The 16,687-nt window shown below is 40.5% G+C and overlaps 1 protein-coding gene across 2 annotated transcripts in view; it reads right to left on the bottom strand.

Annotated features, from left to right (window-relative positions):
- Positions 1–3,606: 3,606 nt before the first annotated feature.
- Positions 3,607–16,687, bottom strand: part of STX7 (syntaxin 7) — a 54,684-nt gene continuing 41,603 nt past the window's right edge. For both annotated transcript variants that reach the window (XM_073608686.1, XM_073608687.1), the window contains 2 exons: positions 12,178–12,260; positions 3,607–9,177 (listed from right to left, as the gene is read on the bottom strand). In XM_073608686.1, coding sequence (XP_073464787.1) covers positions 9,082–9,177; positions 12,178–12,260 — 179 coding nt within the window. In that variant the 3' untranslated portion in view covers positions 3,607–9,081. The remainder of the gene's footprint in view (positions 9,178–12,177; positions 12,261–16,687) is intronic.

The following is a 16,687-nucleotide window of genomic DNA, read 5'->3' as shown; positions in this document are numbered from 1 at the left end:
TGACAAGTTTTTATACAGGCTTGGAGCAGTGACATTTCTGCACATGGCTATAGTGTTCATAGCAAATAAATTCTATCTGCCATACTCCTGAATAGAAACTCAATTTTTTTCTTCGATGAATGCCTGTATAACTGACATACAGTATCTCACAAAAGTGAGTGCACCCCCTCCCATTTTTGTAAATATTTTATTATATCTTTTCATGTGACAACACTGAAGAAATGACACTTTGCTACAATGTAAAGTAGTGAGTGTACAGCTTGTATAACAGTGTAAATGTGCTGTCCCCTCAAAATAACTCAACACACAGCCATTAATGTCTAAACCGCAAGCAATAAACGTGAGTACACCCCTAAGTGAAAATGTCCAAATTGGGCCCAGTTAGCCATTTTCCCTCCCCGGTGTCATGTGACTTGTTAGTGTTACAAGGTCTCAGATTTGAATGGGGAGCAGATGTGGTAAATTTGGTGTTGTCGCTCTCACTCTCACTCTCTCATACTGGTCACTGGAAGTTCAACATGGCACCTCATGGCAAAGAACTCTCTGAGGATCTGCAAAAAAAGAATTATTGCTCTGCATAAAGATGACCTAGGCTATAAGAAGATTGCCAAGACCCTGAAACTGAGCTGCAGTTTAACAGGACAGGTTACACTCAGAACAGGCCTCGCCATGGAAAACCAAAGAAGTTGAGTGCACGTGCTCAATTTCATATCCAGAGGTTGTCTTTGGGATATGAGTGCTGCTGAGGTTGAAAGGGTTGGGGGTCAGCCTGTCAGTGCTCAGACCATACACTGCATCAAATTGGTTTGCATGGCTGTCATCCCAGAAGGAAGCCTCCTCTAAAGATGATGCACAAAAAAGCCTGCAGTTTGCTGAAGACAAGCAGACTAAAGATATGGATTACTGGAACCATGTCCTGTGGTCTGATGAGACCAAGATAAACTTGTTTGGTTCAGATGGTGTCAAGCCTGTGTGGAGGCAACCAGGTGAGAAGTACAAAGACAAGTGTGCCTTGCCTACAGTCAAGCATGGTGGTGGGAGGGTCATGGTCTGGGGCTGCATTGGCACTGGGAGCTACAGTTCATTGAGGGAACCATGAATGCCAACATGTACTGTGACAAACTGAAGCAGAGCATGATCAACTCCCTTCGGAGACTGGGCCACAACATGACAATGACCCCAAGACGACCTCTGCCTTGCTAAAGAAGCTGAGGGTAAAAGTGATGGACTGGCCAAGCATGTCACCAGATCTAAACCCTATTGAGCATCTCATCTGTGGGGCATCCTCAAATGGAAGGTGGAGGAGCGCAAGGTCTCTAACATCCACCAGCTCCGTGATGTCTTCATGGAGGAGTGAAAGAGGACTCCAGTGGCAACCTGTGAAGCTTTGGTGAACTCCATGACCAAGAGGGTTAAGGCAGTGCTGGAAAAAAAATGGTGGCCACACAAAATATTGACACTTTGGGCCCAATTTGGACATTTTCACTTAGGGGTGTACTCACTTTTGTTGCCAGGGGTTTCCACATTAATAGCTGTGTGTTGAGTTATTTTGAGGAGACAGCAAATTTACACTGTTATACAAGCTGCACACTCTCTAATTTATATTGTAGCAAAGGGTCATTTCTTCAGTGTTTTCACATGAAAAAATATAAATAATATTTACAAAAATGTGTGGGGTGTACTCACTTTTGTGAGATACTGTAAGAGATACTGATTGTGACTGAATAAATGAGCACAGCTGGACCCCAAATAGGTCCAGTATTTTCACAAAGCCTTATTGATCTAGATCTGATGTTCTCAACTTTTTTACCGTGAAGGAACCCTTGAAATAATTTTCTTGTCTTGGGAAACTGCTGCTAAAACCAATTAATTGGGGGTCAGTGGGAAAAATGTTCTGCCAAGTGGTCTTGGCCAGTGCCGGGACAAGTTCATCCGGTGCCCAGGGCGAAAAATGCAATATGTGCACCCCCATCACAGTTTATTATGAATGCATGCTAATTTCTGAAAAAAATAACACCCAAAATTGGCATTCATTTCTGCAACAATAACCCCTATCAATGGTGCCAGCGACTGCAATAATAACACCTACATTAATGGTCAGTGGTGTTATGTTATTTAAACTCTACTTCACTGGTAGCTCCTTAACATTCCTCCAGTATTGATGGTCAATGGCAGTGCCATTTAAAACATCCCTCCCCATTGGGGGCCAGTGTTAATTAATCCTTTCATGATGCAGCATGGAGGGGTAAACTCTGCCATTGGTCACCAATGCAGCATGGAGGGGTTCATAAACATTAACAACTGCTGCATTAATAACCAGTAGCAGTGTTAAATAACCCCTTCATGATACATTAGTGACCAGTGGTAATTAGCCCCTTCATGCTGCATTATGGAGGGGTTAACACTGCCACTGGCCACTAATGCATGAAGGGATTAACACTATGACAGGCCACTGCTGCATTAGTAACCAGTGGCAGTGCTAAATAACCCTTTCATGCTGCCAGTGGAAGTGTTTATTAACCCTGTTGTGTTGCATTAGTGGCCAGTGGCAGTGTTAATGAACTGTTTTATAATGCAACATGAAGGAGTTAATTAACATTGTCACTGGCTACTAATGCAACATCAATGGGTTAAATAACACTGCCACTGGTTACAAATGCAGCCGGGGGTCAGTGGCAGTGTTAATAAACCCCTTCACCCCCCCCCCCCCAACAAACTCAAGGAGTTAAAGCAGTAGTAAACCCCGCTTGGTGATTTTCACCTACAGGTAAGTCTATAATAAGGCCAGTGCCGGGACAAGCATACTAGCACATTATGCTATTGTCTTGCAGTTTTTTTTTTTTGTTTTTTTCAGCAGTTTACTACCACTTTAATAAGTTCATTATACATGAGAAACTGCTTACCTTACATCCAACCCGCACAAGCGGAGTACTGCACTTACTTCCTGGCCTTTGAATTAGACATTAGAGGAGAAGGCAAAGACCAACTTTCAAACTTTCAGCTGTTGGGCAGAGATCACTCTGCCTGAGAGTAATGGCACTTCTAGTGCCAGGTGCAGGAGCGCAGAGAGTGCGTTCCAGCACTTGGTACCTGGCTTCTTCCAACTGAAATGCTGTGCCTGGGGCGCCCTCCCCAGTCCTAGCCCTGGTATTGGCCCTCAAGCTATGCAGGCATCATCAAATGGGAGGTCAATTAGTTACAGATCAAGGAACCTCTAGCAAACTCTAAAAGGAGCCCTGGTTGAAAATGTCTGATCTAGATGGTCAAGACAAAACTCAGTCTTGATCCTCCCAGTATGACACATTTCACCCAACACCTGACTTATTCATAGAAACATTGTTGAGTTATTAATAAGTCACAAATAGCGTGTGGGAACAAGCTCCTCGGCTACCTTGCACCCACTTTGTTGGAAGCGTGGTAATGTTTTTCTGCTCAATTGCAAAACTGAGACACCAAGGTTTAAAAATGTTATATAAAATATACATTTTAGAGTGCAATGTACACAGAATTTTAGCCCTTTTACTTACCTATTGTATATTAAAAATACCACTTGCTTCCCAAGTATTTTAAGGAGAGGAGTTTGAACAAAACAGCCATTTATTTCACTTAGTTTCCAACATCAGTTTATTTTGAAAAGACTGTAAAGATGTTTTCTAACATATAGGTCACCAAAAAGTAGGAATGTAAGTTCAATAGACAATCTACTACACTTTAAGTTCTTATAAAAAAAAAGCAGACTGTACAGATCTGCCCACAGAATAATTACAGTTTGTTTTGCAGAAAAAAAACACATTAAATTTAGTATTACATATCAACAAGGAGTCTTTGCATCGACTACTAATGGAGTACAATGACTGAGAGGGTAGAATCCTATAAAAGGTGAACAATTTTAATGCTACCGCGTTCTTTACACAATGTGTCAAAACAATTACACAAAACATCAACCCTTACATTGTTTTGGCACAGCAGTGCATGGTATATGGACCTGAACAGGAATACACAAAAATGATGTTTTGTTACAGTAATGATGACGATACAGATAGATATTACATAACACAAACTGTATAAAAAAAAAACTTATATTTTTGGGAAACTCTGCAGAAGCAACTAAGTTTGGCACTAAAATATTAACAACAACAAAAAATACATAAAAGATCTTTGTGCTATTTTTGTATTATGTTTCTCTGCTTGCTTTCTGTTATTTTCAAAGCGCCATATGTTCAGATTTCCAAATGAAGAGGACGGTGAGGCACTAGGCACAAATCCATAACCATGAGGATTAATTAGTAATGTCTATTGGCTTAGCTTCGCCAGCTCTCCACAATTTATTTGGGTGGGGGTGGGGGCAAAAATAGCCACCCAATTTGAGAAGTCCATGCAAAATAAGAAAAAAGTACCAAATAACTGTCTTAAAAGTCCAAAACACTTTAATGGTAAATGCACACAACAACAGGATGGCAAAATACATCCAATGCATTTTACAGGCCAACAATTTCCTTTCAACAAAGCTTAAACCAAAATATTGTCAGTTGGAATCAGCTTCTGGATATAACTCTCTGATCGGAGAAAGAATTGAAATGCAATTGCGTCTGTCTCTATGGCCGAGTGATGGGATTTTGCCTTCTATGCACTGAATCATGGTGAGCCACCTCCGAAATGAGTGAGGACAGGAGGCAAGACAGCAGGGGAACTACACAAAAACAGGGTGCAAGGCCAATGAAGACTTGAATGAAAGTGTCAGACTAGGAAAACGGATGGAGCTAGTGACGCAAAAGACACCGAATGGGCTTGGGAATGGAAGCAAAGATGCCAAGGAACTTAGCAGAGACGGGGTAGGGGTAGTAAAAAATGCTTAAATGGGACATGACTGAGAGACAGAGTAAAACATGATGAAACAAAGCATGCCATGAAAGCCAGCTAGGAGAAATAAGGATGCCAATATATGTACTGTAAGTGATAAATGAATGGGAGAGGGAAAAGGGAAAAGCCTGCAAAATTGTGAAATAATTGAAGGCACAATTTAATGCAGAATAAAGAAGGTAAGAAAATAAAAAATAAGATGAATAAAAAAAACAACACATAATGATATAAAGGCAGAACTGGTGTGGGAGAAGGGTATATTGAAATATGGCACACAAGGAAAGGAATGTCTTGAGTATTAGGTAAATTATTAAAATTACATATTGAAAAAAAAATGGAGGGGGGGGGGGTTACAGGGAAGGGGGGAAATAATACAGAACTGCAAAAGCTGAAAGAATGAGGAGACTAATGATGACAAGTGTTTACGAGACAAGAAATATGATAATGCAAAATATATAAGGAAAAGAAAAGGGGGATAAGAAACTGTGCTTGTAAGGTGGATGGTTAGAAAACTGTCAACAAGATCAAAACATGTATAATATACTGTCAAAGGAGTGTGGTAGTAGAATAACGGTGAAAGTCACAGAGCCTCAGTGGTTTTGTTTAACTATCGGGACCCCATAATTAAGTCTATGAAACTGAAACATCTCTCTCTTACACAACCTTTACAATATATTATAATTCCTGGATTACTGTATTTCTTTTAATTATAGCCCTGAAAAGGCAATGGTCCTTCTGTGGCACAACAAAAAATGTCTTCTCAGACTATGCTCTTTAAAGCCTGATCAAATTGAAACAATGCTTGTACAGCCTTTGTCTAATGCCCCGTACACACGGTCGGATTTTCCGATGGAAAATGTCCGATCGGAGCGTGTTGTCAGAAATTCCGACCGTGTGTGGGCTCCATCGGACATTTTCCATCAGATTTTCCGACACACAAAGTTGGAGAGCAGGAGATAAAATTTTCCGACAACAAAATCCGTTGTCGGAAATTCCGATCGTGTGTACACAAATCCGACGGACAAAGTGCCACGCATGCTCAGAATAAATAAAGAGATGAAAGCTATTGGCCACTGCCCCGTTTATAGTCCCGACGTACGTGTTTTACGTCACCACGTTTAGAACGATCGGATTTTCCGACAACTTTGTGCGACCGTGTGTAGACAAAACAAGTTTGAGCCAACATCCGTCGGAAAAAATCCTAGGATTTTGTTGTCGGAATGTCCGAACAAAGTCCGACCGTGTGTACGCCTTATAAAAGTTTGAATTGTCCTTCCAACATACTTCATGCATGTACGTCGATAACGTATTGGGTTGAGCAATTCAGATTGGATTTGATGGGCCAAATGTTCTATTAGGACTGTTGGTAGAAATATGACTAACTAAAAGAAGGCTCAGACACATGAGGGAACTGTAGCTAAGGTATTCCATTTCTAATGATGTTTAGGGGGCAGGGCAACCAACTTTGGCACGAGTATTTTGTTTGGTGCGATCCTGTTTTTAAGGGTGAGTGTCCTGCAAAAAAAGTGAAAGTAGTTGGCAGTGCTTAAAAAGAATACCATTATTTCTTATGTTGACCACTGTATCTCTGAGATTCTGAGAAGAAGGTTTAATTCTTAACCATTTCCTAAAGACACTTTTTGGTCAGTTTGCTCACCCTATTCATGGCACATATTCTAAATTCTTAATCATTAAGAGAAAACAACACTCCAGATAATGACAAAAACCTTATTCATCAGACACAATGGCACAAGTTTTTAGACCTTCTTGGTAATTTATGTAATTAAAGCACTGCTTGCAAATGTCATTATAATCTGGCTCTAAGGTGCAGTTCCTCCTTTTCTAAAGTGTCCAAAATAAATATATTGTGGCCAAGGTTTATGGTGACAGCTCCTACAATTATGAGAGCTGTTATTATCCACATTCATAAAAAAAGATCTTCATGCTGATTAAGCCACCTGGTTTACACATTAAAAAAAATCTAAATATTCAATAGAAGAATGGTGATGATGGCAGATGAAGTTAAGACCCTATGTATTTTGGTTCAGATATTCTACAAAACAATGAAAAACCTGAAAGTTCCCCTTCCCATATGACTATAGGAGCATCTATTATTCTCTTGTAAAAGTTTATTTTCAAGACAAAGGGATTGGACGGTGATGAGATAAATCTTTCCTCAAATTCATCCATATAGAGGTTAGCAAAAATGAACTGTGAAATGTGTACAATTCAATCAGTTGGAGAAAGAATGTATCAAGAAAAATAAAGTATTTATGTGTTTAATAGGACACTGTGTTATCTTGTTGTGTATTGGCTTTTATTTGTACCTACATCATTTCCAATAAAATGTTTTTGGAAAAAAAAAAAGTGTTTGTATGAATTCAATCTACTTGTTTCTCAGTCATCAGAAAGTCTGCACTTAAAAATCAAGACATATGGAAAGTTTGAAAAGATGGATGAAATGTCCAGAATAAGCCAATGGCAGCCTGTAGACAACTGGATACTCCGTTCACGATTTAGTAACTTTGATGTATCCATTAGGAAAGAAGGAAGGTGTTTGACAAAGATTTGAAGGTACAAATCAACATATTCTGAAATATTAGACGTGAATGAGTTTATGCTTGAAATTATAGGGTGTCAAAGATTTTGGACCTTTTGGTAGATGCTAAAATGTGGTATGTTTGGATTTTTGAAGACACTTTTTCTGGTGATGATGGCTCTCTCAAACCCATCCTCTATGGGGATATATACTCTCTGCAGAAAACTTCAGTTTGGCTCTAGGGTATATTCAGATCTGTTCTAGACCACGATTCCACCCACTTTATAAATGTTTTTGATTACAATATTTGAATCAGCATTGTCTGCTCGCCTAGCTTCTTTTTCTCCCTTAAACACCAGTGGGTTACCAACAGTTGGTAAATCATTAAAATTCCTTACCATTGAATAGTGTAGGAGGTAAAGCTGGGCCTAAACACTGAAGCAAGATATCGATTTAGAATATCATCTTTGGTCAGAGGTCAGATATCATCAAATTTGGTAGTTAAGAATAAGCTTTGGATAGACAGCAATTTCTTAGTTAGACAGTAGTCGAGTCCTTTCTTGGGCAGAAGTCCTCATCTTTCATTAGAAAATTGGATGATAAATTAAAAATCTTTATTGTGTCTTGGTCTTTTAATATTGCTTGGCGGCTTTTTTTTTTTCTTCCTTCCCCTACTCTGCATTTTCTTTCATGTGCTCTGTGAAGTTCAGATTTGTCAAATTATAGGAAAGTACTTGTGCCAAATTAAAAACTTTAGCCTTGTGTAGGCAACTCTCTTCATGGATTTTCTTAGTACTAGACAGAATGATAAAAGCACATAATCACATTGGGTTATAGCATGTTGCAGCTTGCTTTTTTTCAGAGCTGACCTGTGCTGTGGTCTGCAGCTGAGTTTCCTCAAAATAAGTCTGCTTCTCACCTGGGTCCCATGATTGAGTCCTTCAATTACACAAAGGATTTAATCTTCCCTGTAAACTTGTGGCAAGATTTACTGTGTGTGTTTAGGCATCACCACACTTGTTCTGGATCATATTGTGAAGTGCAGCTGTGCATTTGCTCTGGTGTCATGTATAGGAAATTTATTTAGACTCTTTCAGTGAAATGGTGAATTGCCTATGTAGTGACCTCCCTAAGATTCTGTTCCCAGTTTCCTGTTGCTCGGTATCCTATCTTCCAGTTTCTAGCACCTGTTAACCACTGCCTGCTAGAGACTCAGCTGCAGTAGGGACAGCTAGGGACCGCAGCATAGTCGGGTACTGAAGACAGCCAACTGTAAAACTGTAGAATTTTCTCTGAATCATAAAGTATGTACAGGATGATTTATAAGGACTGATGTAGAGAAAAACAGGACTGTCACCCAAAACAAGCAATCATATGCAGGGTTGAGTTTTCTAACCTGCAATACAAAATATTACATAATTCAGGTTGGGTGCTATGGGTATCGACAGACAAAGGTGTCCGTATGTGTTAAAAACTTAATTCCATGGCAAGCAATATATACAGTTCTTGATCACTGCTAACACATCATTAAACCCAACAGCGTGCAGTGCTGTTAAAGTGCAAGTAAGACATTTCATATTTATAATATACACTTCAATTTCTTCATTTTCACTGTGAGGGCTACTTCTTCACTGATTTGTTAAGAAGAGATGGAATTTAAAGGCATTTGTAAGGACACCTCTTTATTTTTTTGTTGCTCCCCAGATAATCAGTCCAAGAACGACGCCAGCTACAATGAACACGGCGATGATAATACAGATCTTCTTCCGGGATTTGCGCTTAAATACAGAAAAAGTAATGTCAGAAACCATTTTCTTATCATAGTCAATTTCCATCACTTACCAAAAATGCAATTAAATAAAAATCCAATGTGAGCTGGAAATTGTCCCTTGTATGAGAAAGTATAGAAAAAGAAAAAAAAATATGATATGGTTTGTCCATACCAGCCAGATTCTACATTTATTTTCGAACTTGACTAGACAAAGGACAGTAGGAATTTAAAACAATCTACTGAGCTGGTCAGAACTAGTTATTGAGGGAGTCTACTCCACATTTTTACAGTTCCTAATGTGAAGAAGCCTTTCCATATGATGGAGATTAATTATTTTTCTCCAAACATAAAGAGTGCCCCCTTGTCCTTCGTAATTGACCTGAAAGTAAATAACTCAACACCAAGTTCACTATTCACCACCTTCTGTATGTATTTATACAAATTCAGCATATCAATTATATCATTACTAAACTCTGAGTTCACAGCTTAAACTATTAGCTGTGATGCTATTGTCAATCACAGGGTCCATGGCAATACCCTAATTTGGAAATTAAAGTGTTACTAAACCCAGGACTCTGCATTTACTATATCTGGCCTCCCACAGTACACAGAACATGGAAATGCAATTACACTGCTCAAAAAAAATAAAGGAACTCTTTGAAAACACATCAGATCTCAATGGGGAAAAATATCATGCTGGATATCAATACTGATATGGACTCGGTAATGCGTTAGGAACGAAAGGATGCTACATCGTTTGATGGAAATGAATATTATCAACCTACAGAGGGCTGAATTCAAAGACACCCCAATCAAAGTGAAAAAATGATGCAGCAGGCTAGTCCATTTTGCTGAAATTTCATTGTAGCAACTCAAAATGGTACTCAGTTTGCATGGCCCCCACGTACTTGTATGCATGCCTAACAATGTCAGGGCATGCTCCTAATGAGACGATATATGGTGTCCTGGGGTATTTCCTCCCAGATCTGAACCAGGGCATCACTGAGCTCCTGAACAGACTGAGGTGCAACCTGGCGGTGTCGGATGGACAAAAACAATGTCCCAGAGGTGTTCTATTACATTTAGGTCAGGCGATCGTGGTGGCCATTCAATGGCATCAATTCCTTCATCCTCCAGGAACTGGCTGCATACTCTTGCCACATGAGGCCGGGCATAGTCGTGCACCAGGAGGAACCCAGGATCCACTGCACCAGCGTAGGGTCTGACAATGGGTCCAAGGATTTCATCCCGATACCCAATGGCAGTCAGGGTGCCATTGTCCAGCCTGTAGAGGTCTGTGCATCCCTCCATGGATATGCCTCCCTATATTATCACTGAGCCACCACCAAACCGGTCATGTTGAATGATGTTAAAGGCAGCATAACGTTCTCTAAGGCTTCTCCAGACCCTTTTCATGCCTGTCACATGTGCTCAGGGTGAACCTGCTCTCATCTGTGAAAAGCACAGGGCGCCAGTGGCAGACCTGCCAATTCTAGTGTTCAATGGCAAATGGTAATCAAGCTCCATCGTGACGGGCAGTGAGCACAGGGCCCACTAGAGGACGTTGGGTCCTCAGGCCACCCTCATGATTTCTGATTGTTTGGTCAGAAACATTCACACCAGTGGTCTGCTGGAGGTAATTTTGTAGGGCTCTGGCAGTGCTCATCCTGGTCCTCCTTGCACAAAGGAGCAGATATCAGTCCTGCTGATGGGTTAAGGACCTTCTATGACCCTGTCCAGCTTTCCTAGAGTAACTTCCTGTCTCCTGGAATCTCCCCCATGCTCTTGAGACTGTGTTGGGAGACACAGCAAACCGTCTGCCAATGACAGGTATTGATGTGCCACCCTGGAGGAGTTGGACTGCCTGTGCCACCTCTATAGGGTCCGGGGGTCCCCTCATGCTCCCAGTAGTGACACTGACCCTAGCCAAATGCAAAACTAGTGAAAAACAGTCAGAAAAGACGAGTAGGCAAAAAAAAAATTTCAGTGGCCGCCACCTGTAAAACCATTCCTGTTTTGGAAATCGTCTCATTGTTGCCCATCTAGTGCACCTGTTGTTAATTTCCTTAACACCAAAGCAGATGAAATGGATTAACAACCCCACTTTGCTGCTTAACTGACCAGATCAATATCCCAGGAGTTTAATTGACTTGATGTTATACTCCGATTTAAAAAAAGTGTTCCTTTAATTTTTTTGAGCAGTGTATTTTTGTAAATATAAACAGCTAAATACCTTTTTTTCATCAACAGTACATAGCAGTCTTGTGACTTCTATCAGTGTCTAGTTAAAGCTTGTAGGAGGAGTATTCATTCTCCTCTGACTGTCCTTTAAAGCTGCAGGACCCCTGACCCTCTATCTGGACAGTGCTGTTTGGCAAAAAATGCTCATGCACTCTCCAAAGAAAAGAAAACTCTCTAGCAATACACACCAAACATGTGAGCATGTGCAGCTTGTCTCCAAGGCAAACAAAAAAAAGCCCTAATTTTTTGTGTCCCATTGGTGGATGCTGCTGCGTTACATAAATACTTTGACTTTCATTCATTCTGACACCGCTGTAAGTGCCAAAAGTCTGGCTCTGAAGATTGCACTCCCAGCTCTAGAAATCCACACACAGTGAAGGCTATGTGGGTCGCTCACACTCCATCTCCTCCTGATTGGATGAGAGATGGATAAACTGTGACACAGCCTCACCTCCTCCAGTCTCAGAACACATTGGTTTAAAACAGAACTATGGGCTAAGTAACTAAAAGCAAAACATTTTCTTTTAAAAATGTGGATAGAGTGGCGAAGCGGTTAGAACCACTGTCATGTTTTTTATTGCTGTCTCTGGCACCATAAAAATGATATTGGTATTTATATATTATTCATTATAGCCAAGCCCACTAAAATATCCATGTAATAAGTGATCCCAAAAATATGTCACACAGTGATGGCTTCAACTAGCCCAAAATCCATTCTAGAGAGATCAACACTTTCACAAAGGCTGCTTGAGCTAAGTTCCCTTACCTGGTATTCAGCTGCTCTGGCCAACTGCTGGTTAGCTTGTTGGACATGGACATCAGCACTCTCCACATTGGCCTCTATGCTGTCTGTATAACAAAAGAGATGTATAAATATAATGTATATATTTTGCACTTTTTACCCTGTTCATTACATCAAAAAAACAAACAGATAAAATGGTGTATTTCTGTTCATCCAGTATGTCTGTCCAGGTTAAGTGGATGTAAACCCTCACATATACCCAGTGGCACAGCCTCAGATGATACACACGGATGAAACAAATCTCCCTAAGTTTTACATGTATATCTGCTGTCTCCAGCTTTAAATATTCTTTAGAAAGCGCAGATCGTGTTACAGATTTTCTCTCCTTGTTCAGCAGGGAGTGTGAAGTCTAGGCATACAGCCAAGACAGCCGATTGGAGGAAAGGCACACACCCCCACTCCACATAGGCAGAGACAGGCAGAGCGTTTTGTGAATAGTTCAGCTCTGTCCTAATCTATTTAACAACTTCCCACGACACAAATTGCAGGCTGGTTTTATCACGTGTTGGAGAACTTGTCAGATAACAGAACTGAGCAGGAGAAATCCACTGAACTTAGTGCTTTAACGAGCGATAAGAAAACACTGCAGCTATATGTGCCCAGCTCAAATTTCATGAATCAGGTTTACATCCACAAACACTCAGTGACAGACTAATAAAGTCTCTTCTACCTCATGGTAAATTTTTGTTTAGGAAGTTTAATTCCACTTTAACATACGTGTTTTTAGAAGAATGTATGGTCACTTTTGTATATAGTTACATTGATTCATCTTGGTCCAATGTGACTATGCATATATACCACATCTTTGGGATTCCTCTAGATTAGAAGCTGGAAATCACTGTAGTAAACCCCACTACTCCAGTGATCTTGACTAGCTTCCAGGTCCCATGCTGACTGATTGTCCTAATGCATTTTGAACACAGAAGGTTGGTCGCTCGGCATGGGCACCATTCAGAGATCGCTTTGCATTTTATCATCCAATTAGGGAATGCTTTGCATTCACTGAGGAAATGCAAAGCATTCTTTAAATGGTGCCTGTGTTTAGCGGCTGACCTAGTTTCAGAATCAAGCAGGGCAGCTTCTCAGCATGGGACCCAGAATCCAGTGGAGATCTCGGGAGTAGCCGTGTGTACTACAGTGATTTCCAGCTTCTAGAGCAGGGGTCTCAAACTGGCGGCCCTCCAGCTGTTGCGAAACTACAAGTCCCGTGAGGCATTGCAAGGCTAACAGGTACAAGCTTGACTCCCACAGGCAGAAGCATGATGGGACTTGTAGTTTTGCAACAGCTGGAGGGCCACCAGTTTGAGACCCCTGTTCTAGAGGGATCCCATATGCATAGTATATTTATTTTTTTATTTATTTCAGGTACTTATATAGCGCCGTCAATTTACGCAGCGCTTTACATAAACATTGTACATTCACATCAGTCCCTACCCTCAAGGAGCTTACAAACTAAGGTCCCTAACTTGCATTCATACATACTAGGGATAATTTAGACAGGATCCAATTAACCTACCAGCATGTCTTTGGAGTGTGGGAGGAAACCGGAGTACCCGGAGGAAACCCACGCAGGCACAGGGAGAACATGCAAACTCCAGGCAGATAGTGTCGTGGTTGGGATTTGAACCAGCAACCCTTCTTACTGCTAGGTGATAGTGCTACCCACTACACCACTGTGCCGCCCACATGCATAGCTATTTTAGTCCAAGCAGGATCAATGTAACAATGTAAAAGATGTCATACCAGGAATTCTTTAAATGCCTTAAACCACTTTTGAACAGTATTTTTAGCTTTGTCTATGACTTCCAAACAGTATATTCTAAAAGGGAGTCGAAATAAAGTGTAGTACAATGAGATCCAAGGAATATATCTATTTTAGATATTATTCGTTTAGACAGCATAAGATCAAAAGTGTCAGTTCCTTTAAAAGTGGTACTTCAGTTTTTGGTTGAAGATGCGAAACTGAACAAACTATTAATACTTCCAACAGAATACTTCTTTCCTCATGTCTGAAAAAAATTGGGGCACAGCTGAAGAATTGAAGGAGATATTGCAGCTGGGTTCTCCAAGAAATATAAGAATCCAGTGGGTAATTTAACCAACTGCTGTTTGTCCTTGCCTAACATATCATTTTTAAAAAAGGAACTGAGGTCTGGAAGTCACCCCAAAAAGGCAAGCAGAGGGCAAAGGAATAGTCATCAGTGTTGCCTGTGGTCTCCATGCAGATGCTCCTTGCCTTGGTCTGCTCTGCATCTCTTTATAGAGGTGGCCATCTTGGTAGAGGCAGGGTTTTACGTCCTCATGTCAGAGCCTCCATCAAGAAGAAAACTGAGCAGCACCTTAGTGACAACACCAGATCCCACTTCAAATTTCCCAAGACTAGCAGAGAGGGGCAGGCCTTAAATCCCACACTGCAGATATACAGCTATGAAGGTGTAGGTACAGGGAGGCCTGGGCACCCTCACAAACTAGGGAGTGTAATTCTATTTTTATGGTGGAACTCAGGACAAAAGGGTACTGCTTAGGCCCAATTAAAGTGATAAAGGGGGGAAAAAAACAAGTTATATTTACTGCTCTGTGCAATGGTTTTGCACAGAGCAGCACCGGTCCTCCTTTTCTCGGGTCGCCCGCCAGTGTTCCTGGATCCTCCCCCTGCTGTGCGCCCCATAGCAAGCTGCTTGCTATGGGGGCACTCATTCATGCTCGTTCCTGAGCTCTTCTCTGTGTATCAATTGACAAGCACAACAGGGCTCAGCCCCACCCCGCTTCCTCCTCACTGACTGTGATTGACAGCAGCAGGAGCCAATGGCTCCCACTGCTGTGTCTGAGTCCATGAGGAGGGACAGCAGCTGCTCTCATGCATATATCTGGATCGAGATCGAGCTCATGTAAGTATTAAGTGGGCTGAGTTGCACACACAAGCTTTTTTTTACCTTCATGCATAGAATGCGTGATAGTAAAAAAAACTTCAGCCTTTAGAACCATTTTATAACTTTTCTAAATATTCCCTAAAAACATAGCAAATCTTATTTTTTTTAGTTCAGTTCCACGTTAACATTCTTGCAAATAATAATTTTGTATTGCTTCTATTGCAAACTTAAAGTCAAAAAATGCTTCTAATTGAGTGTGTAATACATTCTGAAAATGCAGTACGTTAGGTAATATGCTATAGAACGACAGTATATATATATATATATATATATATATATATATATATATATATATATATATATATATATATGTTACAATATTTCGCTAAAAGAAATCCAAGAGAATGATTTCATCACTATGACTTCATACAGTAAATTACGAAAAAAATATAGTTTCACAACCATGACTAAGCTTTTTTTTAACCATGTAGTGCTAAATACATCCCTTTCCTGTAACCACGTTGGAAAACATTTTTTTTTCTTCCCCTTAGAACAGTATTTACTGCACTATACCAGTACAACACTGACCACATGAAAAACGAGTTGTACTGGTGAGATCATATGACCTGTTCCACAAACTCTCCTGCTCCTGTACAGCCAAGAAAAGCTACAGATTAGCAGGGGATGGGGAGGCAGTTACATTGGGACTGCAATACAAATAATAGATCTGGTGCTTGCATCCTCCTATAAACTACGTAGAAGTCAAAAGGTGATGATTCTGTAAAACTGGCCATAAATGGATCAAAAACGGTCCAGTTCAGCTACCCCTTTTTATCTCAGCAGGGTAAACTTGCACACATAAATAAAGAAATAACAGGGTATTCAAGTGTATTGCAAACTTTTTCAGCTTATGCCACTGGCTGGCTGATAAATTAGTTGTAGAATGGTAAGGTTTACTCAGGTGCGGAGATCTGTATACAGTTTCTAAGGGTACATTCACACTGGCAGCTTTCTGTTTCAATATTTTTATTGAAATTTTCCACAAAGAGAGCAAAGACCATAACAAGCACATAGGCATTGGCCAAATATAGGAGCAGGTCAGAGTCCGCAACATAGGCGGAACATACTGCATATATACATATACACACATATACATATACATATACACACACACACACACACTCGCACTATGTGCTCAGTTAAATATACAGTATCTAATGCCCTGTAGCTGCTGTTCACTAAGTGCTAAACACATATAACAAAATCGCACGTTTTACCACAGCGCATACAGTGTAAACCCCATTCTCTAAAAAAAAAAAAAAAAAAACAAAACAAACAAAAAACAAAGATGTATATAATAAAGTAATTAGTTTTAATTCATTTAGTGAACATCCATCCTCCAATACAGTGCTTAGTGCTCAAAAGTTCATATTGAAAGTGCTGAAGTGCTCCAGGTAAACATGACGCGCAGTGTGGGCACACACCTCTTTTATTTCCCTACTCACCAGAAGAAATAGACCCTCAGCTTTTAAGTCTGGGGTCAAACTCACTTATATCTGGTGGTGGGGGTACCAGAGAACTTCTCTTTTCTTTCTATATCCCCA

The sequence above is a fragment of the Aquarana catesbeiana genome, linkage group LG13 (assembly GCF_042186555.1).
Source record: "Aquarana catesbeiana isolate 2022-GZ linkage group LG13, ASM4218655v1, whole genome shotgun sequence".
Classification (NCBI taxonomy): Eukaryota; Metazoa; Chordata; class Amphibia; order Anura; family Ranidae; genus Aquarana; species Aquarana catesbeiana.
Note: the sequence above shows the minus strand (reverse complement) of the source record. Positions and strands in the feature narration are given on the sequence as shown.